This window comes from Salvelinus sp. IW2-2015, linkage group LG15 (assembly GCF_002910315.2).
Source record: "Salvelinus sp. IW2-2015 linkage group LG15, ASM291031v2, whole genome shotgun sequence".
Classification (NCBI taxonomy): domain Eukaryota; kingdom Metazoa; phylum Chordata; class Actinopteri; order Salmoniformes; family Salmonidae; genus Salvelinus; species Salvelinus sp. IW2-2015.
The window spans coordinates 60,316,583-60,342,553 of record NC_036855.1 but is presented as its reverse complement, the minus strand read 5'-3'; the positions used below and the strand labels follow the sequence as shown (position 1 = coordinate 60,342,553).

The 25,971-nt window shown below is 44.1% G+C and overlaps 3 protein-coding genes across 3 annotated transcripts; 2 read left to right on the top strand and 1 right to left on the bottom strand.

Annotated features, from left to right (window-relative positions):
- Positions 1–2,691: 2,691 nt before the first annotated feature.
- LOC111974319 (myotubularin-related protein 10) lies at positions 2,692–9,037 on the top strand. The gene is made up of 11 exons (XM_024002041.3): positions 2,692–2,973; positions 3,310–3,457; positions 3,834–3,921; positions 4,180–4,268; positions 4,545–4,675; positions 4,842–4,911; positions 5,259–5,329; positions 5,452–5,624; positions 5,954–6,124; positions 6,303–6,485; positions 6,766–9,037. The coding sequence occupies exons 2-11, from the start codon at positions 3,351–3,353 to the stop codon at positions 7,387–7,389; spliced, it is 1,707 nt and encodes a 568-aa protein (XP_023857809.2). The 5' UTR covers positions 2,692–2,973; positions 3,310–3,350; the 3' UTR covers positions 7,390–9,037.
- Positions 9,038–9,779: 742 nt separating this feature from the next.
- LOC111974228 (ataxin-1-like) lies at positions 9,780–22,505 on the top strand. Its single transcript, XM_024001884.2, has 3 exons — positions 9,780–9,901; positions 11,711–12,882; positions 13,397–22,505. The coding sequence occupies exons 2-3, from the start codon at positions 11,848–11,850 to the stop codon at positions 14,804–14,806; spliced, it is 2,445 nt and encodes an 814-aa protein (XP_023857652.1). The 5' UTR covers positions 9,780–9,901; positions 11,711–11,847; the 3' UTR covers positions 14,807–22,505.
- A 2,673-nt stretch (positions 22,506–25,178) lies between these two features.
- LOC111974435 (zinc finger protein 821-like) lies at positions 25,179–25,827 on the bottom strand. Its single transcript, XM_024002147.2, is given in 1 exon segment — positions 25,179–25,827. A coding segment is annotated over 1 exon segment (450 nt). The 3' UTR covers positions 25,179–25,377.
- Positions 25,828–25,971: the final 144 nt, after the last annotated feature.

The window sequence follows — 25,971 nt, the reverse complement described above, 5'->3', positions numbered from 1 at the left end:
CTTTGCCTTCTTGGGTACAGGAACAATGGTAGCCATCTTGAAGCATGTGGGGACAACAGACTGGGATAGGGAGTGATTGAATATGTCCGTAAACACACCAGCCAGCTGGTCTGCGCATGCTCTGAGGACACGGCTAGTGATGTCGTCTGGGCCAGCAGCCTTGCGAGGGTTACACGTTTAAATGTTTTACTCACATCGTCCACAGAGAAGAGGGAGGGGGGGCGCAGTCTTTGTTAGCAGGCCACGATGGTGGCACTGTTATCCTCAAACCGGGCACAGAAGGTGTTTTAGTTTGTCTGGAAGTGTGACCTCGGTGTCCGTGATTTCCTGTAGACTGCCACATTCATTGAATCAAATGGCTCATTAATCACAAAGCCCACTGATATTGCCAACTACTTTAATGACTTTTTCATTGGCAAGATAAGCAAACTTGGGGATGACATGCCAGGAACAAACGCTGACACTACACATCCAAGTATATCAGACCAAATTATGAAAGACAAGAATTGTACTTTTTGAATTCTGTAAAGTCRGTGTGGAAGAGGTGAAAAAATTGTCTATCAACAATGACAAGCCACCGGGGTCTGACAATCTGGATGGACAATTACTGAGGATAATAGCAGAAAATATTGCCACTCCTATTTGCCACATCTTCAATTTAAGCTTACTAGAAAGTGTGTGCCCTCACGCCTGGAGGGAAGCTAAAGTCATTCCGCTACCCAAGAATAGTAAAGCCCCCTTTACTGGCTCAAATAGAAGACCAATCAGCCTGTTACCAACCCTTAGTCAACTTCTGCAAAAAATTGTGTTTGACCAGATACAATGCTATTTCACAGTAAACAAATTGACAATGGAATTTCAGCACGCTTATAGGGAAGGAGCACAGCACTTACACAAATGACTGATGACTGGGTGAGAGAAACTGATGACAAAATGAATGGGGGGGCTGTCTTGTTAGTGCAGCTTTTGACATTATCGATCATAGTCTGCTGCTGGAGAAACGTATGTGTTATGGCTTTACASCCCCTGCTATAATGTGGATAAAGAGTTACTTGTCTAACAGAACACAGAGGGTGTTCTTTAATGGAAACCTCTCAAACATAATCCAGTTAGAATCAGGAATTCCTCTGCTGTTTATGCCCCTTGCTTTTTTCAATTTTTACTAATGACATGCCACTGACTTTGAGTAAAGCCAGAGTGTCTATGTATGAGGATGTCTCAACACTATACACATCAGCTACTACAGCGCCTGAAATGACTGCAACACTTAACAAAGAGCTGCAGTTAGTTTGAGTGGGTGGAAAGGAATAAGTTAGCCTAAAAGCATTGTATTTGAAACAAAACACTCACTAAACCCTAAACCTCAACTAAATCTTGTAATGAATAATGTGGAAATTGAGCAAGTTGAGATGACTAAACTGCTTGGAGTAACCCTAGATTGTAAACTATCATGGTCAAAACATATTGATGCAGTAGTAGCTAAGATGGGGAGAAGTCTGTCCAAAATAAAGCGATGCTCTGCCTTCTTAACACTATCAACAAGGCAGGTCCTACAGGCCCTAGTTTTGTCGCACCTTGAGTTGTGTGGTCAGGTGCCAGAAAAAAGGACAGGAAAATTGCAATTGGCTCAGAACAGGGCAGCACGGCTGGACCTTGGATGTACACAGTGACAGAGAGCTAATATGCATGTCAATCTCTCCTGGCTCAAAGTGGAGGAGAGATTGACTTCATCACTACTTTTATTTATGAGAGGTATTGACATGTTGAATGCACTAAGCTGTCTGTCTAAACTACTGGCACACAGCTTGGACACCCATGCATACCCCACAAGACATGCCACAAGAGGTCTCTTCACAGTCCCTAAGTCCAGAACAGACTATGGGAAGGCACACAGTACTACAGAGAGCCATGACAACATGGAGCTCTATTCCACATCAAGTAACTGATGCAAGCAGTAAAATTTGATTTTAAAAAACAGATAAAAAAAAAACATATGTAACAGCGGGGACTGTGAAGCAACACAAACATTGGCACAGACGCATGCATACACACACATGAAAACATACATTGATTTAGTACTGTAGATATGTGGTGGAGTAGGGGCCTGAGGGCACACAGTGTGTTGTGAATGTATTGTAATGTTTTTTTTAATTGCATAAACTGCCTTAATTTTGCTGGACCCCAGGAAGAGTAGCTGCTGCCAAAGCAGAAGCTAATGGGGATCCATAATAAATACAAATACATAAGTCTCGTGTCTGAGCCGTTGAATTGCGATTCCACCTTGTCCCTGTACTTGCATTTCGCTTGTTTGATTGTTTTGATTCTTCAGAGGTTGTTTATTCTGCTCTTCACAAGTCCTCACTGCCAGCCCTAGCTATGGAAACAAGTTTCCTCGTATAATATAAAGGTGTATACAATGGTGTTACAGTCAAAAAGCAGCAAAGGAAAACTTCCAGGCTCGTATAACTAGGCCCTACAGTGCATTCGGAAAGTGTTCAGACCCCTTGACTTTTTCTACATTTTGTTACGTTACAGCCTTATTCTAAAATGGATTAAATCGTTTTTTTCTCCTCATTAATCTACACACAATACCCCATAATGACAAAGCAAAAACAGGTTTTTAGAAATCTTTACAAATGTATTAAAAATAAATCTATTTCTGTTATTTTTATTTTTTATAAATTTGCAAAGAAATCGAAACCTGTTTTCGCTTTGTCATTGAGGTTTGTGTGTAGATTGCTGAGGCTGTAGCGTAAAAAAAATTGGAAAAAGTCAAGGGGTCTGAATACTTCCCGAAGACACTGTACTGTATATTTGCCTGGACCTGTTCAGTTCCTTCCTTTTGAAGTCATGTGTTTGCCCCACCCTGTGATTTTAAGGTTTGCCTGGCCATCGCTCACTACTCCCAGCCCGCTGATCCCCAGCTGCTGTTTGGCTTCGAGTACGTAGGGAAGCAATACTATGGATCCTTGGGTAGGTATACAGTACATTGCTTAATCATCTGGTTCTGAGTGAAAAGGCTTTGACACACCCTTATTCCCTGTGGTCTGCCAAACTGTTCTAGCTATCAATAGCATCCCCACTGTACATGACATGTGAGGAACCTAAAGGAAAACATGCTGAATACACTGTTAACAGAACAATGTGATCAATTGAGTTTTGTTGGAACACCGGGGCATTGGTTGTATCAAATGTGGCTCTTCAATAAAGAACATATATTTACAGTTGTTGCAATGTTTGAGTTGAAGGAAACACAGCAAGCAGGTGTGTGTGTCTTTAATTAGCAAGCGCTCATTGCTACATGTTCAGGGGAGCGAGTTAATGGAGTAGATCCCGGAGGAGGACTGCAGATGCCCCTGTTTGACCGGCCTTCTGAATGGGACAGAGAGATCAAGAGAACGGGTGCAGCGGAGTGGAGGGTGTGCTCCATCAACGAGGGCTACGTCGTCTCACCCAGGTGGGGCCCACATAGTTTAGGGGAGTGAGGAGGGAGGGCTACTGCAGGCCTGAGCTCATTTTCTAAATGACAGCATGGATTATTACCAGATTTGGATTATGATTAACGTAGCTCATTAGTGTCCTAATCCTCATCAGGCAGAACTGTAGTACTTTATGTAACACACTTAGGTAATGGCTTCCATTGACACTTTATATAATATAATCTTTGTGGAGATGGAAATGTAGTAATTGCTTCACTTGCTGCCACAGATTTTGAGTTATTTCTTTTCATATTGTGGTGAACCATTCAGAATCTGCTGTGGCTAATATGACGCCCGACTCAGTGACATCAAATCTCTGTTATGCATATTTCCCTCTTATATTTCTCTGTCCAGTCTCCCAGAGTACTTTGTGGTCCCAGTGTCCCTTGCGGATCAAGACCTGAAGCAGTACTTATGTTTTTTCACTGCTCACCGCATACCTGTGAGTGGCCAGCCTCTTTCATCCCAAAAAACAACAGCTTTTGCCTAATAAAAGCCTTTCTTGCTGTTTTAGACAGAATTCCCTAGACCGACTGTTTCTATCAAGTATTAGTGACTCTGATTTGTTAAGTGCTTTGAGAGGAGTGACTATGCATTTGAGCATATGGGAGTGTTTGTAAGTGAGAGAACAAGGGGGACTGTTTGTGTGTGACTGCTGAAACATGACACGGTGGTATGTGTTTGTGTGTGTTTCCCTTAGTTGTGGTGCTGGAATCACCCCAACGGGAGTGCCCTGGTGCGCATGGCCAGCATCAGTGACCCACTGCAGCAGAGGAAGCTGGACCAGAGGTATAATAAGACTGAATAGAATATCAATGAATCCATTTATATTTGTTCACGTTTTCATATTGTTTACTACAATCATCTGTTTTCAATTTCCTTTCAAATAGTGTGATTATTATGTCAGCACTGTGATTTGTTATTTTGGCATAACTGACAAGTGAGATTGCCAAACTATTCTGTCCAGACTCGCAGTACCAAAGAGAAGTAAATAAACTGCTTGTCAAATAAGTAGTGCTGTTAAGAACATTTCCAACAGTATTTTCCTGCTCTGTGCTGTGGTAGGATCTGTAGTGCCATAACAAAGAGCCACCCACAGCGCAGTGACGTCCTCAAGTCCGACCTGGACAAGAACCTGCCCAACATCCAGGACATCCAGGCTGCCTTTGTCAAAGTGCGGCAGATCTGTGTCATCGGTAAGTCGGAGGAATTGAAATCAATCAATCAAATTAATGTTGTGATCTATTTGTTGCTTAATTCATTTTTTTATGAAGGCACTTTGTTGTTCTTAGGCTTTTATTGCTGCTCTTAGGGATTCTGAAAGCTCTTGGGATGTTTGACTGTGTGTTTGTTTGTGTGCAGAGCCCTTTGAGGAGTCTGAGGAGAAGTGGCTGTCGTCCATGGAAAGCTCTCGATGGCTGGAGTATGTCAGGTATGTACAAATACTGAGACACCACTGGCTCAGCAGGTTGGCTCACCTTGCTGTTTGCACTGGCATTGCCGCTGTCCTGTCCTGCATGAAGTTTCATTTAGAAAAGTACTAGCATTGACAAACGCTCCACCTGGTTCTCTCTCTACCATCTGGTATATATATATATTAGTCCTTTTATTTCCACTTTTTAATGGTGGTAATATTTACGGCGCAAGTACAGGATCATTTTGGTTGGACTCAATTTTTGGTCAGATTTAATGAATGTCGTACTTAAGATGTATGCGTAAATGTTACATATTTGTACCTAGAGTAAAGTCAACTGTATCCTTTCATATTCCTGGCTCTAGGGCCTTCCTGAAGCATTCAGCCGAGGTAGTCTACTTGCTGGAGGGAAAACATGTGTCTGTCATTCTGCAAGGTAAAGAAATACATGGTTTTGTCCTTTAGTTGTCTGTCTCTCTGTATGTTTCCTGTCTGTGTGTCTTGTCGGTCTTACTACCTGTATTTCTCTCTTCTTTTCTGTCTCTCTTCTCTCTCCAGAGGAAGAAGACAGGGACCTGAGCTGTGTGGTGTCCTCTCTGGTACAACTGATGCTGGACCCTCACTTCCGTAGCCTCACTGGCTTCCAGAGCCTGGTGCAGAAGGAGTGGGTGATGGCTGGCCATCGCTTCCTCGACCGGTGCAACCATTTRAAGAAGAATGACAAAGAGGAGGTAGGCTCTGTCTATTTGCATACTTGAAATGGAGCTTGACATGGAGTTGTACTTTGAAATGTTGTCATTGTTTTGTGCCCAGTGATTTTTATAATTTATAATTTTAGTCATTTAGCAAACACTCTTAACTCTAATTGCTCCTGTAAGTCKCACTGAATAAGTGCCTTGCTCAAGAGCACATCAACAGATTGTTCACCTAGTTGGCTCAGGGAGTCAAACCAGCAACCTTTCGATTACTGGCCAAACGCTTTTAATCGCTAGACTACCTGCCGCCCTTAATCACAATATTCTTTACCTTTCCCGCTCTTCCTCTCCTCCCATCCCCTCAGTCTCCTCTGTTCCAGCTGTTCCTGGACTGTGTGTGGCAGATTATAAATCAGTACCCAGCAGCCTTTGAGTTCACTGAGACCTACCTGACTGTGCTCAGTGACAGCATGTGGATCCCTGTCTTCAGCACCTTCCTCTTCAACTGTCCCCAGCAGCGCACTGAGAACAGCATGGTGAGGAGCTCACACACACACACACACAAAAAGAGACAAAAACAGGAAGTTCCCCCTCAACCCTCACAACATAGTTGCGGTTGTATTGAACTCCGTCAACGCACCTCTGATATGATACAGCTCAGAACTGTGTGCAGCTGTGGGAAGTATTAGTAACCTTACCTGTCCTCCTCCACAGGACTTTGCTCAGAGTAAGTGCATCTCTGTGGGGGAGGAGAAGGCCCTACGTTTCCCCCCTGTCTGGGACTGGTCACAGCAGTTCACCCCCAAAGACCAGGCCCTTTTCAACAACCCCATGTATGTTGGCAAAGGTGCCACCTGTGTTCAGAACGGAGCAGTGAAGTCCTTCAGACGCACTAAGGTCAGTTTGCTCTCTTTGTTTGAGAATGCAAATGAATACACTGAGTTCTCAACCACCCCTTAACAGGATAAGTACATTTCAATTCTAGATGGGTAAATTTAGGGAGCTTTGCAAGAAAAGCTATGCAAGACTATCCAGGGACAGTCCCAGATGCCTGGAAATAACCTGAATTCATGAAGATCAAAATGTCATGTTCCTCAAAGTAAAATCAACACCATCTACATGCATGTACATTCTAAATTAAATAACTTGTAAATGAGTGTGTTCCTTTCTCTTCCAGAAAAACTACAGTTCTACACTCCGAGGGATGCCCTCTTCCCTGAGGAACATCCTGATGGACGGCCATGACAGCCTCACCCTGACCAGACGGAACTCCCTCGTGTCGCGGCTCAAACCAGACTTCTCCCAGATCAGAGAGGTGGTGGAGAGCCCAACAGAGCGCTTCTTCAGGGACTGGGTCTCCCGGCCCGCAGACCTACAGGGGATGCTCATCCCCCAGCTCCTGCCTTCACACCTGGCCCTGTGGAGGCTCTACTTCCTGCGCTGGGTCCCTGAAGCCAGCATCCCCAAGGGCGGCCCTGTAACCGCATACCACAAGCTCTCCCAGCTGGCTGATGAGGTAGAGAAGCTGCAGAGCCAGCTACGCCAGTACAAGGGGGCCACTCCGGCCAGCACCCCGACCTCCAACCCCAGCGCCCCCCCATCAGACCACAGCAGGATGTACTTTAAGGCCGGTTCCACCCACGAGCCCTCTTCAACTCCAGAGTACCTCAGCTCCTCCTTCCCCTTYTCTCCCGTGGGGAACATGTGCCGCCGCAGCATCCTGGGYACTCCTCTCAGCAAGTTCCTGAACGGGGCAAAGATATGGCTCTCCACTGAAACTCTGGCCAATGAGGCACTCTGAGGTCCCGTGGCTAAAGTTCTCACTCAAATCAGTGCTTTTAGTCCAGAAGGGATGTCCTATCATGCTAGAGGCTGGAGGCTAGCTCAGTTTAATGTGATGTGACTGTTTGTTTTTGCACAAGATGATTCATCTTTGCTTAAATCGCACATTTCTTCAGGGTTTTGCCAGGGTTGCTCTCTGTAGGAAGTCAATTTTCATTTCCATTTTCAAGTTTTAGATTCAGTTGAGTACGTAGAAGAATGTTAGTGGAATATGATTTTGTAGTGACATGGATGAAGCGCTGATGACACTTTGCGACGGAAAAAAGGAGCTATGAGGAGGAGTTAAATCTGTGGTAGACACTTATCGCTTTATTTGTATCACTTAATATAGTTTAGTTGTATTTCTAGAGACCTTCTGGTAAGGTACTGCATTAATTCTAGAATGAATATTAACCAAATCATGAATAGTGAAAGGAGAAGGACAGACGAGGCTATTTACTATTAGGCCTTCTTGCAGGAAATGATCATCAATCACGTAACACACCAATAAAATGCCAGGGGACTGGCACTGGAAAATGCCTTCACCGTTTGAGACAAGAAATTTGTGGACATTTGTGGACACAATCAACTTTTTCCTTGATGGCTTTGGCATTGAAATGCATCAGTATCTGGACATGTATGATTTGGAGCTGTGGGCAGTAAAGAACTGCTGGGCATGCTGGATACCTGTCTTATCATTACTGTACACCCGCATAGCCTGAACTGATGCTGCTAATGGCTGGACGCCTCCTGAACTGATGCTCAGACAATCAGCATGTCTATTCACCATAGTCAGGTGATGTGTTTCAGAGTGGGTTTGAAGTGGAGACATGTAAACAGTTGGAATCTGTTTTCTCTAATGAGCCCTCATTGCTCCTTCACCTGATATTAACAAGACAAATCCCAAATAAGAAGTGAAGCTGTATGAAATAACTACTGGTAATGGTAAATTGACAAATAATATACTGTTTTTATTGCTATTCTAATTATGGTACTTACTGTTTTTTTTAGCCCCTACTTCTAGTTTATATACCATGAATGCACAGCCCTTATTTTAGTTTACCACTAATTCACACCATTGGTGCACTCAGCACTGGTATTGTATGACAATTGTGCTCTTCATTTGACACAATTTGATATTGATCAACAGTGCACATATTTATTCAGTTATGCAAATGTTCTAAAACAGGGATGTAGGAAATTCTCAGTGCCTTTTTTAGATGGAAATGTGGGTTTACTTACTGTGTTCAATGTACCGGTTCACTTCTATCACTTATTCTACTATGCATGTTGTTACACCCAGAGTAATGACATTAGGAGAGACGGAGTACTTCAAAAGCTGCAYCTGGAAGCCAAATTGAAGTGCTTGATCTGAAGTAACACCATGTTGGGATTAATGTTATGTTTTACCTTTGCTCTGTGGAGTGTCACTGTGTTAGATCAAGTTTGGAGATACACATTTATGGCATTGCAGAGCACTTGTTGGACAATTGAGTGGTCTGTAGTGCAATGTTGACCCTCTCCCCCCTTAAAAAGCACTGTCAACACTCTCTGACCACAGGGGGTCACAGCTGTAAGGCAAAATGTCAATGTAAAGGAATTTAGAGCAAATAAAAATGTCAAATGTCTGAAGTTGTTTTTTTTGTTATTGGGGGGGGTAGATATTTGTGAGTATTCTTCTACTCGGTATTTCAGACACCCAATAAGGTGGCTGCAATGCTTGTGTCTGGATTGGAAAGCTGTCAAAATGAGACGATTAGCAATGTCTGCAACACAGATTTATAAGGGAAACTGAAGATATTTCACATGATATTCAAATTAAAATATTAACCATGCTATATGCAGGTCTGATATTAGTCAAATCAGGTCATACTACAGTCAGTGTATGTATAATAAAATGCAAAGCTACTGTACACACTAACTCAAATCAATAAGGCCATCAGCACCCCCTGCTGTAATACTGGAGCATCAACCGGGAAAATTGCAAAAACAACACGTCACAATAACATGCCGGTACTGTAAATCTGAGAAAGTACTGCATTTGTAATTCAAGAACCTCCTAAAGTATCCCAATGATAGACTTTTAATGTGCTAAAATACTACTTGTTTTCATTGCCTGAGGATTGCCATTTAAAGAGGAACAAGGCAATGTGTGTTCCCGAAGGGAAATAGATAATTCCCTAATTTGTGCATACAGACATTCGGGGGAAAATGGCAATTCAAGTATTCCTAGCAGAAGGTAAACGTGTGTATGTTTTTTATTGGCCATGAAGCTCAAATTTATGAAAATGATAGGATTTATATGCCTCAAAATCATCCAGGAAATTGAATTTACTATGTGTGACGTCATCTAGGAGCGCCACTGGGTTTTCGTCTGCTGGCCTCCGAAATGGGCTCGACTAATCAGCCCTGATTTCATCCACATTTCCTTATCATATTAACTGTTCCGAAAGCGTAAGGCAGTCGAGGCATATCCACAATGATATTTGGAGGTAAGTGCACGAGAAGACAGGAAGTTGTGGCGTTTGGAGATACTATATTTGACCGATAATAACATGATAAATGGCTATTCTGCTAACTAGCTAGCCATTACTAGTGTTCGCTGATGTCCAGCCATACATTCTGACGTTGCCTGGCCTTCTCACTTCACTATTATTTTCATCCCACGAAAGTTAACTTTTCTAACTATGCCAACAACAGTATGTAATTGTCATCTAATTATTTGATCATGTTTTGTAGCCAGTATTAGTATTCTCAATCTTGTTTGAATGACATGAGGAAACACCCAACTTGATTGCTATTTTTGACTCCCATCCCAACTCAAATTTCAGTTTTAGCCAGAGAACTAGCAAGAGAGCTTAATCAATTTGATATCAGATGTGGAAATGTTTCTAAGATCTAGTGCAGTTTGTCCAATGTTCTACGTTTAGAATAACAAAAACATGATCTATGCCTAGAGAGCATGGCTCCTATTCAAAGAAGATGAAAACAGCATCTTTCACCAAGTAGGCCTACTGTAGCGAATAACGCAAATTTCTTTATGGACATGCCAAAAATAGGCTATATTCGGGGGAAATGTTAGCACTATATTTATGAAAATATCAAGCACCCTGCTGTCTTTTGCTCCTCTGCACGTAGAAAGTGAGGCATGTGATGTGAATGTGGGTAATTTAAGACGTTTACGTAAGGTTTTATAAAGAATGGGAGGATATATGTGGGTGGAAGAGGGTTTGTTGTGTAGGTGTTTGTGCATGCCTGGGTGTTTTAACAGTCTCAAATCTGTCTTCACCCTTACCTTTCCCTCCCATGGCTTCCCACTAATAATCCAATTGACTGTGGAGAAAATACACAGCAGTGTCATGGGACGAGACAATATAATTAGGCAAGCTGAAAAAAAAAAGAAGGGTTCTGAATAATCTGGAAGCATTTCTGGTTGCAGCAGCTGAGGTGTAGAGAAGTCTCTCTATTACTCTCTTACTCACTCTCCCTATCTCTCGTGTGCTGTGATTCACTATGCCATACAGTTCAGCCTGTAACAACTTGTTGCTATGGGGAGAAAGCAATATGGCACAGACCATAAAATGAGCTGAAGTGTGTGCCTAATCTTTATGGTGCTGTTGGTTTTCTCACCTCCTGTCATCACACGGAGGCCTAATTATTCAAGGAAATAATATCCAGAGTTAAAAGCTGCAATATGTAACTTTTTGGGCGACCTGACCAAATTCACATAGAAGTGTGATATAGATCTGTCATTCTCATTGAAAGCAAGTCTAAGAAGCGGTAGATGTGTTCTATGTGTGCTATTTCTAGTCAAATCAAATTTTATTGGTCACACATACATGGTTAGCAGATGTTATTGCAAGTATAGAGAAATGCTTGTAGTGCTTATTCGTCCCTAAAGGTTTGTTTTTGCATCTTTTACTTTTGGTTATAGAAACTATACTTCAAAGCGGTTAGAAGATACAGTGATTCTCTAAACTATACTTGCTTGTTATGTCACCAAACTGAAATCAGGCGAACTATTAGAATTTTAGCAACCAGGAARTGGCGGCGCAATTTCTGCATGGTGCATCTTTAACTGAAATTCAGTTTCTTTGGTTTGTTTGTGTCCATCATTTTGTGGATCTCCTGTGCCTAGGTCTGGAAACACAAGTTTCCTTTCGTCTACAATCTCTCTCAAACATCTTGGCACTCTAAGCCTGGCTTGTGACGTGGGTCCAGTATGTATCGATGTARTATGTTAAGGTGAATCCTTGGGGTCGTCTGACGACTGGTCACACAGTCTCTCTCTGTGTTTCAAGGTGAGGCGGTGGACGAGGTCAGCTTCAGGTTCTCAGAGCTGGTTCCTGTGGTGCTGATTGCCTGGCCAACAGGCTCCACTCCCCGTGCTGCACAATAAAGAGCCTTTCACGCCCAGACAAGACTACACGGCACCGCCATGAAGCCAGGTCACGAGCGCAATCAGGAGTGCCTGCCTCCCAAGAAGAGGGATCTCAACAACAGCACCAGTAGTAGTAGTGCGGGAGGAGGGGCAGGCAGTGGGGTGGGGGGAGGAGGTGGTGGGGGAGGGGGGGAGGAAGTGGCCTCCACTCAGAGCTCAGGGGTCGGTAGTGACACTCAGGGAGGAGGCACAGCAGAAGAGTGGCTGCGTGCACAGCATGGTCTACACTATGGAGTAGAAAGTGCTGAGAGCCTCCAAGGGCTGCCCGTTGACCAGTACAGCATGCTCTATAGGGTGGCTCTCCCCTCTGTCTCCTACTCCCAGACCAGTCTACACCCAGTGTTAAGCCATATCTCTCCAGCTTACACTGTCCCCTCATCTCTCCTACAGCATCATCCAGGGATCTCCTATCCCCCTCTAGGCTATGCCCAGATCCCCCACTCCTCTTTCCAGTTTGTCTCCCCATACGGTGCAGTCCCTTATGCAGTCCCCCCTGGCTTTGTCCCCAGCTCCCTGATCTCTCCCTCGGGCACCCTCTCCCAGCCCCACCTGGTCCCCTACCAGTCAGTCATCCAGGAGGGGGTGGTCTCCCCTCCTACCCAGGCCCATGTATCTGCCCATGCCTTTGCAAAAGTGGGGTCGTCTGGAGGTGTCCCGCTGATGCTGACCTCGGAGCAGGCTGCCCAGCACCAGCAGCACCTGGGCGCGCTGCCCGCCGCAGAGCTCAGTCCTCGGGGAGTGCCAGTCTTTTACCACTCTCAGGGCACCAGGGCTGCACCTGCCCCCTGGGACCCCTACAGCGGGGAGCAGGAGACAGACAGGGATAGAGAGTTGAATGGAGGAGGGGAGAGGGAGCAGGCAGCCAGGGAGATGCTCCAGGACTCAGTCTACATTGCCAGAAATGCACGGCTGCTGCAGGCAGCATCCGCCTCTGTAGCACTGGAGCACGCACAGGACAGAAGCCTGAAGAGCCGCAGGCTGGACGAGAGGGCTTCGCCTGGGCAGCGCAGCACCCCAGACACTGACCTGGAGGTAAGACTTGAAGTTTTGTTGTAATTACTTACACGCATGTATTTACTTATTTTAAGTTATTTCAAATCTACTCCATAAGTCAAATAAATGTTTTATTTTACATTTTCGAATAAGGAGAGTTTTGATTTGATTATGAATTGTCCAAAATTCTGACTTTATTTAGTGCACYTGACTTTTTATAGTGTCTGCTGTGACACAATATCCATGTTCCCCTCCACTTCCTTCCTTTATTACTTTGTTGAGGGTGTGCTGATCATTGGGCAACCAGTCACATCTACACACTGCCTGCTGCTTCTAGGAAAGACAAAAAATTCTCTGGTTTGTGGTCTCGACTAGAGTTGATAGGAAACCACTGCTTTCTGAGGCTTAATAATGGTGGTTGAGAGGAGGTACAGGAGGACAAAACTTCAGTCTTTTTTCCTTTTTCTCAGACACAACAATTTATTACATTTAAAGATAAAAAGGTTGATTGATTGAAATGTGTTAATAAGATTTATCTTTTGTCATCCTCAAGGTTCAGCAGGTCGTTGGTCGCCTAGCCTCTCCTGTCCAAGGTGTGAGTGGAGGCCGCAAAGAGGTGTCCTTTGGTCCCCTGAACCTATCCCAGGGCTCTCAGAGAGGCAGAGAGGCTCATGGGGAGGCAGGTGAGAGTGCTGGCCGGACAGCGTACGCGATCCACCCTGCGGTGTATGGAGACCCCCGAATGACGGCCCATCAACAGCAGGCAGGGCAGCCAGGCCACGCGGTCATCTTGGCCAATGGACAGACAGTCCTGGTCCCCTTAGACTATCACCACCTCCCCCACCAACATCAACAGCCACCCCAGCACTACCCCAGCCAGACCAATGATGACACCTCTGCTGTCACCATGGCCTCCCCCACCCCCACCCCCTACTCTAAAGCCTCTGAGTCTCCAGCCAGAGTGGGCCTCCCAGACAGGGCTGTGGTGGATGTGGCCGCCGTGGAGCAGCACCCCCAGCAGCCTTTTTCTGTCCCAGTCACGGCAGCCCTCACGCAGGCCCTGGTGCCCACCCCTGCCCCCTCCAATCCCTCCCATTTCATGAAGGGGGCCATCATCCAGCTAGCCACGGGGGAGCTGAAGCGTGTTGAGGACCTGCAGACTCAGGATTTTGTGCGGAGTGCTGAGGTGAGCGGGGGGCTGAAGATCGACTCCAGCATGGTGGTGGACATCAGGACCAGCCAGCAGAGACCCGGCCTGGTGGCGCTGCACTTCACAGTTGGCGAGCAGCAGAGCAAGGTGACCATCGACGTGCCCCCGGAGCACCCCTTCTTTGTGTTTGGCCAGGGCTGGTCCTCCTGCAGCCCAGAGCGCACGGCCCAGCTCTATGGCCTGGCCTGCCACCACCTGCAGGTAGGAGACGTGTGTGTGTCCATCACTCTGCAGCAGCCGCCCCAGCAACAGAAACAGCCCCTGCAGCAGCAGCAACAACAGCAGCAGCAGCAGCAGACCCAAGCCAGGACTTCCACCAAAGCCAACTCCACATCAGGGGCCATCGGCCAGCCCATGGGGCCCCCTGCCCCCCAGCAGCCCAGGCCACAGCCTCACTTCAGGATGGAACGCATCCACAGAGAGAGGGAGAGGGGGGATAAAGAGGAGCCCATGCAACTAGGGGGTGTTGGGCAGAGTGAGATGCCTACCAGACCAAATAGGACTTCAGCAGAGCACACTAGGAGCCAGAGCAGTTACTATTTGCACACGGAGGGTTCTGCTCGTCCAGGGGCGGGGGTGGGAGTGGTGTCGACAGTGTCGAGCGCGTCTCAGAGGCGCTGGTCCGCCCCCGGCCTTCAGAGATGCATGAAGGTGGAGGAAGGAGCGCACCCTCAGCTGGGCTCCTCTCGACCCTCCTTCATCCCACAGGAGGTCAAACTGTCCATTGAGGGGCGCTCTAACGCTGGGAAGTAGCACCAACCACAGCACAGAAGAGACTGTCAGAGGAGTGAAAACATCAGAAAGGGGGAGTGGGAATGTAGCCTCAGAATGTTTGATATTTTGCACACCTAATAAGATTACAAGCTCTTTGTTTTCAGAGGAACTACCTGGTCTCGTGGCTGGTCAGGTCCGCTCTATTTGGCAGTCAGTCAGGACAGCTCCTGGTCCAGTGATCAGGAGATTGGGTCTCTGCTCTCCCAGGCTGACAGGGAGCGGATGCAGAAGCAGGGAGTGTATGTAGCTGGTGAATCACCTACCAAAGTCCTCAGACTGCATCTTCCTTCCTTCCTCCCTACCGCCCTACCAACCCCTCAGAACCATCCTTATCACAGGTGAACCAACCCTCAGAACCATCCTTATCACAGGTGATCGCATTCACTGGACTTTCTCTCTTCTTTGACCAAACCATCTCTGGAAACCCAAGACTGGGGAGAATATATAGCCCATGTCTGGTAGACAGACACAGGGTCTGACAGTGACAAGAACATAGCTATCCTATTATGCTCTGTCTCTCCCCACATTTCTATTTTGGTCTGTTACCTTCAAAAGCGTTCTCCAAAAAGAAGAAAAGACTAAAGACACACTTGCGGTGCTGAATTGCTGGTATCGGCACATAGATGCTTTTCCCTCTAATGATGTTGGTTCTCTTGATGCAGACTCTTGACGTGTGTCATCGTCACTTAGTGTGCTTCTCTAGTAGGAGCAGAGGACTTCTACTAAGGCACAGACACTCTCCCTCATCTCCCTGCCTCTCCTCGTAGGGCCCAGTCTGCTGAGAGAGGGTCTGAGAGGAGGGCAGGCAGCCTTAGAGGTCTTTCAATCAGCTCCTTCAATCAACCAATCAGAACCTAGGAAACCGCTCACTCCTTTCGTAAGGCACCAACCACGCTTCCCCGTTTTTCATTTTACACCCCAACCCCACTTTGTGCCACGGTTACATGTCAGTTTTCCTTTCGAAAGAAACCAAAAGAGATCATGCATTCCAGCATCATAGTGATTATCAGAGTGACCACAAGACAACACAACACTCATCTTCCCGAATGCAGCCCTTCCTGCCTGCTATACCTCTCAGCATTCCTCTGGCTTGTGACTGTTTACTGTATTGTATTAGTAGGCACCACTACTGGAGGCACGGGCTGGTCTCCACCAATGTCACCTGTGGGAATGATCCCTGTATGGAGCAGTACTGGCTGCAGGCAACTGGCCTGCTCAGGCTGCAGCCCGTCATGGACGGTGAGGGCCAGAGAGTGAAACCTCCCCATAGAGCCATGTTGGCCCTCTCAGTGCAGCAGCCCCTGGGCCTATAAGGGGGAACCCTGTGTGTGTTGGAGGGGATGAAGTTGGACCTGCTTCATACCTTTTTCACACTATTGTCCCAACACAAACTGGGGGGATCTTTTGGCTTGCTTTCCAGTGAATATAATTGGTTTAAGGTTAGCCTGCCATTTTCCAGCCTGGTTTAGGTTGTTCATAGCTAGCTAACTATGTGCCTCTGCTCGTTTAAAAGCAGGATGGCACTAGATATGTTATCTGGCCAGGTCAGCTTACACGACGGTGTGAAATGGGTATATGAGACCAGTCAATCCTTGCTCAGTTACCAAAATCAAAGCAATAGTGGCTTTTCTGTTTATTTGGGGKTTTCTGTGTATTTTGTTATTATTTTTATATAAATATACAGCTTGCGTATCAGACCTAATACTATCTTTAACCCTGACCTGAAACGTTCCTGCTTTTCGAAGGTGATGCACAATTTGGCTCTGAAATGTTTTGATCTTTGTATGGTTATTACAGATTCACAATCAAAGCATGCCTTTTGAAATTATTTTTATTTAAAAAAMCAGGCATTTCTTCTGGAGAGAATAGTCTCCTTTTTGATGGACTGAAGGTTCGGGCTCTGATCATCACTGATAGTATTCATTATGGTTTTATATGGTTAACCTATATAGTTACTCTATATGGTTTTATTCAAGTGCATCTCCCAGAGAGGCTTGACTCCAAATCAATGGTGAGCATCTTAACTGTCCTCTGTTTTGTCCTCTCCATTGTCTTTTAATCTACTTGTGTACATGTAGAATTGTTTTATTCTGTCCATGGCAATATTATTTCCAGTTGACCTTAATATTGTCTTGTATTGCACATAGAAAAATTCACCTGTTGATTCACACTGACCTTGTAATGGGAATTACAAATAGTTTATTTTTTTTATGAAGGGATTTTTTTGTTTGTAGCTATTACATTTTTTGAAGTGTTCTTAAAGTAGTTTTGGCAATAGAGAAACTGACTTGCATGGTTGACACTGTTTACAAATTAGCCAAGAAAAAATGCTGCATTTTCCTTTTTCGGACACAGATTTTAGTCACAAACTTCAAGTGGATAAAATCAAGATGACGTGCAATTAGAGCAGATGTAAAAATCACCCAGACATTTAGTTTGATATGTCATTCCATAAAGCAGCCAGACATTTAGTTTGATATGTCATTCCATAAAGCAGCCAGACATTCAGTTTGATATGTCATTCCATAAAGCAGCCAGACATTTAGTTTGATATGTCATTCCATAAAGCAGCCAGACATTCAGTTTGATATGTCATTCCATAAAGCAGCCAGACATTCCCATTAGCTTATGGTAATTCCAGTTTTCTTTTTTCTTCTAAAATGTCTTCACTGTTATTCCTCTTGTCAGAAAGACATTTCACCTCAGTTTTGTCTAGTTTTAATGTCTCTGGTCACTTCTGAACCGGTAGTCCTTGTCTGTAAATGATGTGTATTTGTTTTGATATCACCTGTGTCACAAGATGTGCTCCAACACAGATCCAAGCATTAATATCCCAGGCTCACTGATACTGTGTGAGAAGGTAACTGTGTGTTAGAGCATCTATCTACTGGCCTGGCTGTACCTGTATCCTGGGCTTTGAGCTCTGAGGTGAAGACTGGTGATTGTGTGTGGTGACATCCCAATGCCTTCTTACGGACTTGAGTCCCTCATCCACGCTATTTATAGACGGCTGTATCAAATCTAGTTCATACACCCCTTCCAACCCCACCACCCTACTGCCTCCAGAACATTTCTGTTGAGTGGAGCCTCCAAGGACTCACGGTTCACTGAGGATAAAACATCAGACAGTCTTTGACAATAAGCCATGAGAGAATGTTCCTGAAGGAGAGGGGCGGTCCGTTAGGCCTGATCAAGGCAGAGTCACATGCCATTTGATACCGTCATAACAAACAATCTGTAATTTTGTTGAAATATAAATGTTTTTAAATACGATAGTGATCAAATTCCATACAGAGATGAGCTGGAGGATTTTCCACAGTGGAGCAGTAGACATTTAGCCATAAACCGCTCAATACTTAATTTATTTTTTTACAGTAATTTACGTTTATATATTTTTTTAATGCTATAAGCAATACAGTTAAACAGAATACCTGAAAATATGTCATGTAGTATAAGGATGTGCTATGCAGTAAACTCTGAAGTATTCTGCTCTTCAGTGACCAAGTGTACCTACTACGGGGTAGGACAGGTTTGTAATGTATATAAGAAGGTGGCTGATGCAGTCATTGTACACTGATCTCTCTATTTGAGTACTATTGCTTATCAGTGCCCACCCTTGGGTGTCTRAATATAGTGGATTTATTTTGTTTTTGTTTGGTAGTTTTTGTTCAGACCCTTAGTTGTCACTAACCTACGTTCAGCACAGTGTTTTGTTCCAGTCAGCTCAGCTTATGACCTTCACCTTCCGCTGCCAGGCAGTACGGGCCAAATCATGACCAGAGATAGGTATGCATGTGTCACTCCAATTTTGATGTAAATCTGTCGTTAACGTCTATGGATTTGTGCTGAAATTCAAATGATGTGCATGGATATCCAGTTAGATTTTGGCCTTATGATCTCTCTTGGTCAAGTGTGTATGTGTTGTGAATGGGTTGCATCTCATGTCCCACCTCCCTGGGGGCTCTTCCAGAAAGCAGGATCAATGAGTTAGCCAGCTAACGGTCCCCCAAAAAGCAGGAAGAACTGCATTTTTTAATAGAAATATGAACTTTGACATTTGTAATGGTATAATTGACTTGACAACCAACAATCCATATTCAGGTTGTTTTCTAAATAAAAATTGAGATTTATTTGGCTGCTTATCAAAGTTACCTGGCTAAGGTAATGATCCTGCTTGCTGGAACACCCCACTGCTCATCACTTTTTCCTCCAGATATTCTTACTGCAGTAAAATATCATTAACAGAACTCCTCACATGCACAAACAGCACTTCTGTGTCTTACCACCTCCTCTCCTCCCTTTGCCATGCCACACAACATGTGTATCAAACTCAGTATTCTGGTCTGGGACAACCATTCTAGGTGCAAGCAGTGCCTCCTGTTTCTTTACCTCTTCCTCTCTGTCTTGAACACGGTATGAGGCAGTGGCTGTATGACCACTCTGACTCTCAGCAGACAGTCAAGTGGACAGGCACATTAGCAGCTGTTACACTCAGACTAGCATCGTTCTCAGACTTCTCCTCGGAGCGTGAAAGTGCTACTTCAGCAGTTTTCTAGGTTCTTCTCTTGACTCTAACCATCGTAAGAAAGGGGAAACATTTGACCTGTACGTTTTTGACCWCACTCTTATTACAATTTTAGTCAAAGAAAATTGCACTAATTTGCCATCCTTTATAGTATTATAAAATGAACGGTTAGTTAATTGAAGTTTTTAATTATTAGCGCTAAACACAAAACCCAATGAAACAATCACTTGACCGTTGTGCATGTTTGTAGAGATAATGTTTTGTATGGCTATTATCAAGCTTGTCAATAACGCCTTAAGATCTACTTTGTACAATGTGTTAATGGAATGATGCTTATAAGTGACCCAGTTTCCCTCTTTTTCTGTAGCTGCAAAGGTGGATTAGTTCACTCTTGTTGTATTGACCCCCTCTTGGCACTCTCCTGGTGTTTTTATTCATAAGCAGAAAGGCATTTGGAGATGGACTGTATCTCTGGATAGGGATAGGTTACAGGGAGGGATCATGTTAGGGTGAGTCCCTATTGCTGCTTGAAAGCTGGACCAGTAACTGACTCACTGTTGTTTTTTTACACACACACCACCCTCTGTTGTTCATGTGAGTGGACGTTGGGAGTAGGTCCCTGAAGGTGAGGTAGTGCTCAATGTATTTTAGTTCTGGTCCTGTCTGATCTACATGGGAGAGAACGTGAGGCTTTTCAAACCAGTGACAACTTTCCTTTATTGGTAACTGTATGGTCTGTTTTTGTTTTGTGATTATGGAAAAAGGCTTTATGACCCTTGTATAAAGTAGCCCTGTTGGTCTGATCTTGTATGACTGAGGTAAATAGACTGGATGGGATGGTGTTGTCGCCAGGCACTAGAGATTCAGAATTAAATCAGGAAGATGAGAATGGTTAAAAGTTAATGGAGTGGTTGGGTATTTTCAGATTTTACATTTGTATTTTGGCACTGCTTTTTACGTGACATTTGACTAGTTTTAAAAGAAACAGCATCTTTTTTTWAAGTATAAAATCTGCAAAATATATGCAATGATGTATGTAATATTCAATCCTCAAATATAATCCAGGTTGTATAAACTTTTGTATAGTGAGTTTTAATATCGTATGGCCGTACCAATATGTATTGATTCTTATCAAAAGCCTTAGTTGTCTACCCAAAGTGCTCCCTTAGAATACAGTACCCTACACCTACCTGAACTTTACAAAGCATTAATAACTATATTTTGTTGCGTTTTTTATTTTTATTTGTACCCTTTTTGAATAAAATAGATTTGTACTGTATATTTGTACCGCTGTGAACAACTTAAGGCTGTTTTGTTTTTGTTTTGCTGTTTTAATTCTATGTACTTAAGGACACAAAGATATTGTATTTTTATTGTAACAGGTAACTTCTTGGAGACATTGCATTTATCATGTTTGTTAAGTAAACACAATAATATATATATATATATATACTTACTATTACCCTATGTCCAGAGTTGTGTTTTATTTGGTCTCTTCTTTGACTGGTCCACATGGAGAGATATGTGGGTCCTGGAGCTTGTTCCAGGGTCATAAACCATCTCATCTGCAGCTTTGGGTTATCAATGATTTAATTACCACAGAGGTCAAACTTGAGTTTCAGGATCATGTCTGAATTACCTATAGAGTTGTTTAACTACAGTACAATACACCAGTGATATTTTCATTCCTCTCATTCCATGTTCCTGCTCTGTTCACACCCCAGAGTTAGCATTGGACAGCACTACTCTGTCTAGGTGTTAGAGGTTTATGACCCTGTCTGTGTCTGCCATGAATAGAGAGGCCATTGTGGCCTGGAGAGAGCCAGTCCATTTGAGTGGCATGCTTTATTTGCTGACTAGAGCATAGGGTGAACTGAAAGAAGAGAGATTGACTTTACTACACAGCGCGGGTGTCAATGTTTATTTCCACATTCTATTCCTGCTTTTAATATGATCTGTACATCTGTTAATCCAGTAGCAGAACAGCTGCCGTAAAAGTACTATTCTGAGAATTGTGACAACAGAACTAGCATAGTGTTCTCCTTTTCACTTTTGTTTACCCTCATTGATTTTGGCCTTCTTAAAAGGATTTCCTTTGTAAACATGGACATCAAGAGAATATCCTGATAGACTAGTAAAAAGGCCAAAGTTCAAAGAACATCTTTCAATTAAATTGAACAAAAACAGGCAGGCATAGAATAACAGTAGAATACAAGCTCATATTGAACCATTCTAGGACAAATGCAGTTTCACGACATGCAGTGTTAACCTAATCCACTGTCACGCTAGGCAGAGCTTTAGACAGTGCTGTTCAAAAGCACAAACAGAACCTGGGAAACTGTTGATACAATTTCCTTTTGTAGTATTTTAATGTCAGAGAAGAGCGTACTCCACATTTTCCATTGCATTATTCCACTGTGTGAGGATGACACTGATTTCAGCTGCCAGTTCAAATCAGTCAGAATACCCAGTATTCATTATTGAAAAGGTGTCCATACGTTCAGTACTTGGCAGAAATGTTGGTACAGATTTTGTAACAAAAGATAATGACCGTGTGTGACAACATTGTCGTGAGCATGGCTCTGCTCTCTGTGTATCTTAAATTAGGATAGTGATATGACCCTGCTGAAAAGAAGTTCATGGACCAGGGCGCTGAATCTATGGCCAAAGAGGCCTCACTGAGTTGCATCGCCTGAGTTGCACAATTCYATACATTTGAGTCCATTTGTTTTTTCCTGCACTCTGCATAGTTTTAATAGTCAAATTTCCCTTGGAATAAACAGCACTGTTGCATAGAGGTTTGAACCGCTCCTACACTCTTAAGGACAATTRGAATATAATAGCTTTTCCCTGTTGAGCGGGATRCTATTCTGTTGTGGGCTTYAGCCTGGTAGTGGCTCAAACTGAGAACCAGTCTTAGTTCCTGTCTTGAGGAATACTCCAGAAAACTAATAATGTAATGTTGTCAATGTGTCTGCAGAGCTCAGTTGAGAAACATTGCGTATCAGAGGTTACCTTTGAGGAAAGAAATTGAGAACAAATGACCAAAGAGAAGGAAAAAACAAATACATACAGTACAGAACCAAACATGGCAAAATGTGTAATTGCATCTTATATGCACACCAAACAAAATATCCCCCTTTTTTCTTTTTTTTACAAAATATATATTCACATCATGTTGCATAAATATCAATTGGAATGAAGTCAATGAAACAGATAAGACCAGAGATCTCTCCCAACTGGTCGAGGGTCAACAGGTTTAATAATGAGTAGAACATGCTCATTGGAGAGTGGAACTCTGCAAAGTGAGATCACTTAAAATGCAGAGATTAGTTATTTAAAATATAGCATTTACCCTGACATGAGCATTTTTAAATACGTTGGCTGGGTGAGGAAGGAAATATGACAAATTGGGGCATTTAGAAAAATGCTAGTAAATTAGCAGTCCTAAATGTCCTAGAGGTAACTAACATATACAGAACACTAACAGCAGCAAAGATTGGGGTTTGATGAGCCGAAGATGCATAAAGTAAAAAGGAAATTATTACCAATTACTTGGCAAAGGTTATGGAGTGTTGAGAAGGTACGAGGGAAAAACAGATTGAGGAGGGTCAATGTGACTAATAAAAGGCAAAGAGACCTACAGTAGTGGCAGTATACAGTTGAAGTCGGAAGTTTACAAACACCTTAGCCAAATACATTTAAACTCAGTTTTTCACAATTCCTGACATTTAGTCCTAGTAAAAATTCCCTGTCTTAGGTCAGTTAGGATCAACACTTTATTTTAAGAATGTGAAATGTCAGGATAATAGTAGAGAGAATGATTTCTTTCAGCTTTTATTTCTTTCATCACATTCCCAGTGGGTAAGAAGTTTACATACACTCAATTAGTTTTTGGTAGCATTGCCTTTAAATTCTGGGTCAAACGTTTTAKGTAGCCTTCCACAATAAGTTGGGTGAATTTTGGCCCATTCCTCCTGACAGAGCTGGTGTAACCGAGTCAGGTTTATAGGCCTACTTGCTCACACACACTTTTTCAGTTCTGCCTGCAAATTTTCTGTAGGATTGAGGTCAGGGCTTTGATGGCCACTCCAATACCTTGACTTTGTTGTCCTTAAGCCATTTTGCCACAACTTTGGAAGTATGCTTAGGGTCATGACCCATTTGCGACCAAGCTTTAACTTCTTGACTGATGTCTTGAGATGTTGCTTCAATATATACACCATTTTCCTGCCTCATGATGCCATCTATTTTGTGAAGTGCACCAGTCCCTCCTGCAGCAAAGCACCCCCACAACATGATGCTGCCACCCCTGTGCTTCACGGTTGGGATGGTGTTCTTCGGCTTGCAAGCCTCCCCCTTTTTCCTCCAAACATAACGATGGTCATTAAGGCCAAACAGTTCTATWTTTGTTTCATCAGACCAGAGGACATTTCTCCAAAAAGTAYGATCTTTGTCCMCATGTGCAGTTGCAAACCGTAGTSTGGCTTTTTTATGKCGGTTTTGGAGCAGTGGCTTCTTCCTTGCTGAGYGGCCTTTCAGGTTATGTCGATATAGGACTTGTTTTACTGTGGATATWGATACTTTTGTACCYGTTTCCTCCAGCATCTTCACAAGGTCCTTTGCTGTTGTTCTGKGATTGATTTGCACTTTTCGCACCAAAGTACGTTCATCTCTAGGAGACAAAGTGTCTCCTTCCTGAGCGGTATGACGGCTGCGTGGTCCCATGGTGTTTATACTTGTGTACTATTGTTTGTACAGATGAACGTGGTACCTTCAGGTTTTTGGAAATTGCTCCCAAGGATGAACCAGACTTGTGGAGGTCTCCAATTTTTTTTCTGAAGTCTTAGCTGATTTCTTTTRATTTTCCCATGATGTTAAGCAAAGAGGCACTGAGTTTGAAGGTAGGCCTTGAAACACATCCACAGGTACACCTCCAATTGATTCAAAATATGTCAATTAACCTATCAGAAGCTTCTAAAGCCATGACATAATTTTCTGGAATTTTCMAAGCTGTTTAAAGGCACAGTCAACTTAGTGCATGTAAACTTCTGACCCACTGGAATWGTGATACAGTGAATTATAAGTGAAGTAATCTTTCTGTAAAAAAATGTTGGAAAAATTAATTGTGTCATGCACAAAGTAGATGTCCTAACAGACTTGCCAAAACTATAGGTTTGACTCCAACCTAAGTTTATGTAAACTTCYGACTTCAACTGTATATTGAGTTGAAGAGAACATGCTGGAATGAAGGAGAATGTTGCTCAAAACAGGGCTCATTAAATAGTACAGAATATTCTGAGCATAGCGGATAGAATTGTGATGTATAGAACAGGCCCGTTTTCTATCGTTCCCGTTTTCTACCATACATTTCTGAATGTTCTGTCCTGTTGAATATTCCCCCAGTAAGCACATCCTAAAGATAGAAACAAATCCTCAAACGAAGGAAACAACCCGCATTCTCTTCTGTAGTGTACGTGTAAAGAAGCTTGGAGTCAGAACGTAGACCAGAGGGCTCGTCCTCGGCCCTTACTGAGGTAGTTGATTGGGTGGATATGAGCTAGCCAGAGCAGAGACCCACGTTGGCAGCGTGAGACAGAGAGAGGTGTAAACTCCAGCGACTGGGCTAGCAGAAGGGACCAGAGGCGAGGGAAAGAGCTATGGGCTACGTGACTCACTCCCACCACTAAAGGTCCATGTGCTGCTGCAAAAATGGAAGGTGTAACTGCTCCTGACACAATGGGCTGCTAAGTCAAAGTCTGCTAGCCCCCTGAAACAGATCAAATCTCTTGACAACATGCTTATCAATATCATTAGTGAAACATTCTTGACCCTGCTAGTCGTAATAAATTAATGTTATTTGTTGACACAGGAGTTTGGGTATCAAGTGTTGGACACAGAAGCTGCTGGAATTTCAACCAGCATGGAATGGTTCCATCTGTTGACCATGCAACCCATAGGCGTAGTGGAGTAAGTCATTGTAACTGTTAGTGTGCCAGTGTGCTGCCCCAGTGACCTGGTCCTGCTAGGGCAGCTTCATGAAGAGGCTGTTGTCCAGAGAGGGGACAGGCATGGGGCAGGGGAACTGGAACAGGCTCATGTCTGCCGTCAGGGCAGCCATAGCAGCTGGGATCATGCTCTATCTGACCTCTCAGGGAGGGTCAATCTTCTCCAGCCGCCGTTTCAGTCTCTTGGCCTCTCTCTCACGGATCAGCCTGCTGCCTCTTATCTGGCGTCTCGTGGCCCTCTTCATCCGCATGGCCTCCCTGTCGCGCGAGAAGCCTCCGTGTCCGTTGCTCCTCTGTCTCCTGCAGCTCTGCATCCGCTTGGCTTCACGGTCCCGCAGCCGTCGCAGCTCCCGCTCCTCGGGCGACTCGTGCTCCCGCTTGGTCTTCTTGGCGGAGCGCTCGCGCTCTAGACGGTGCATGCGTGCCTCCACCGGCTCGTTCTTCCTGCGCATGGCCCACTTCCTCATGGGACTGGGCGTCCCACCAGCTGCTGGTGGCCCACACAGCTGTTGCCACCACCACCCATCCGGCCGGTGCCCACGGCCTGGGACCAGGATGTCTGGCGCCCAGGGTCTGAGGCCTGGTGAGCGGGCTGGGGTGTCCGGGCAGCG

What these genes read in the sequence shown, in the direction of transcription:
- LOC111974228 (XM_024001884.2), top strand. Translation starts at nt 11,848, where the DNA reads ATGAAGCCAGGTCACGAGCGCAATCAGGAGTGCCTGCCTCCCAAGAAG. An exon ending in CCCCAGACACTGACCTGGAG is followed by an intron (nt 12,883 to 13,396) that starts GTAAGACTTGAA and finishes GTCATCCTCAAG; the next exon opens with GTTCAGCAGGTCGTTGGTCG.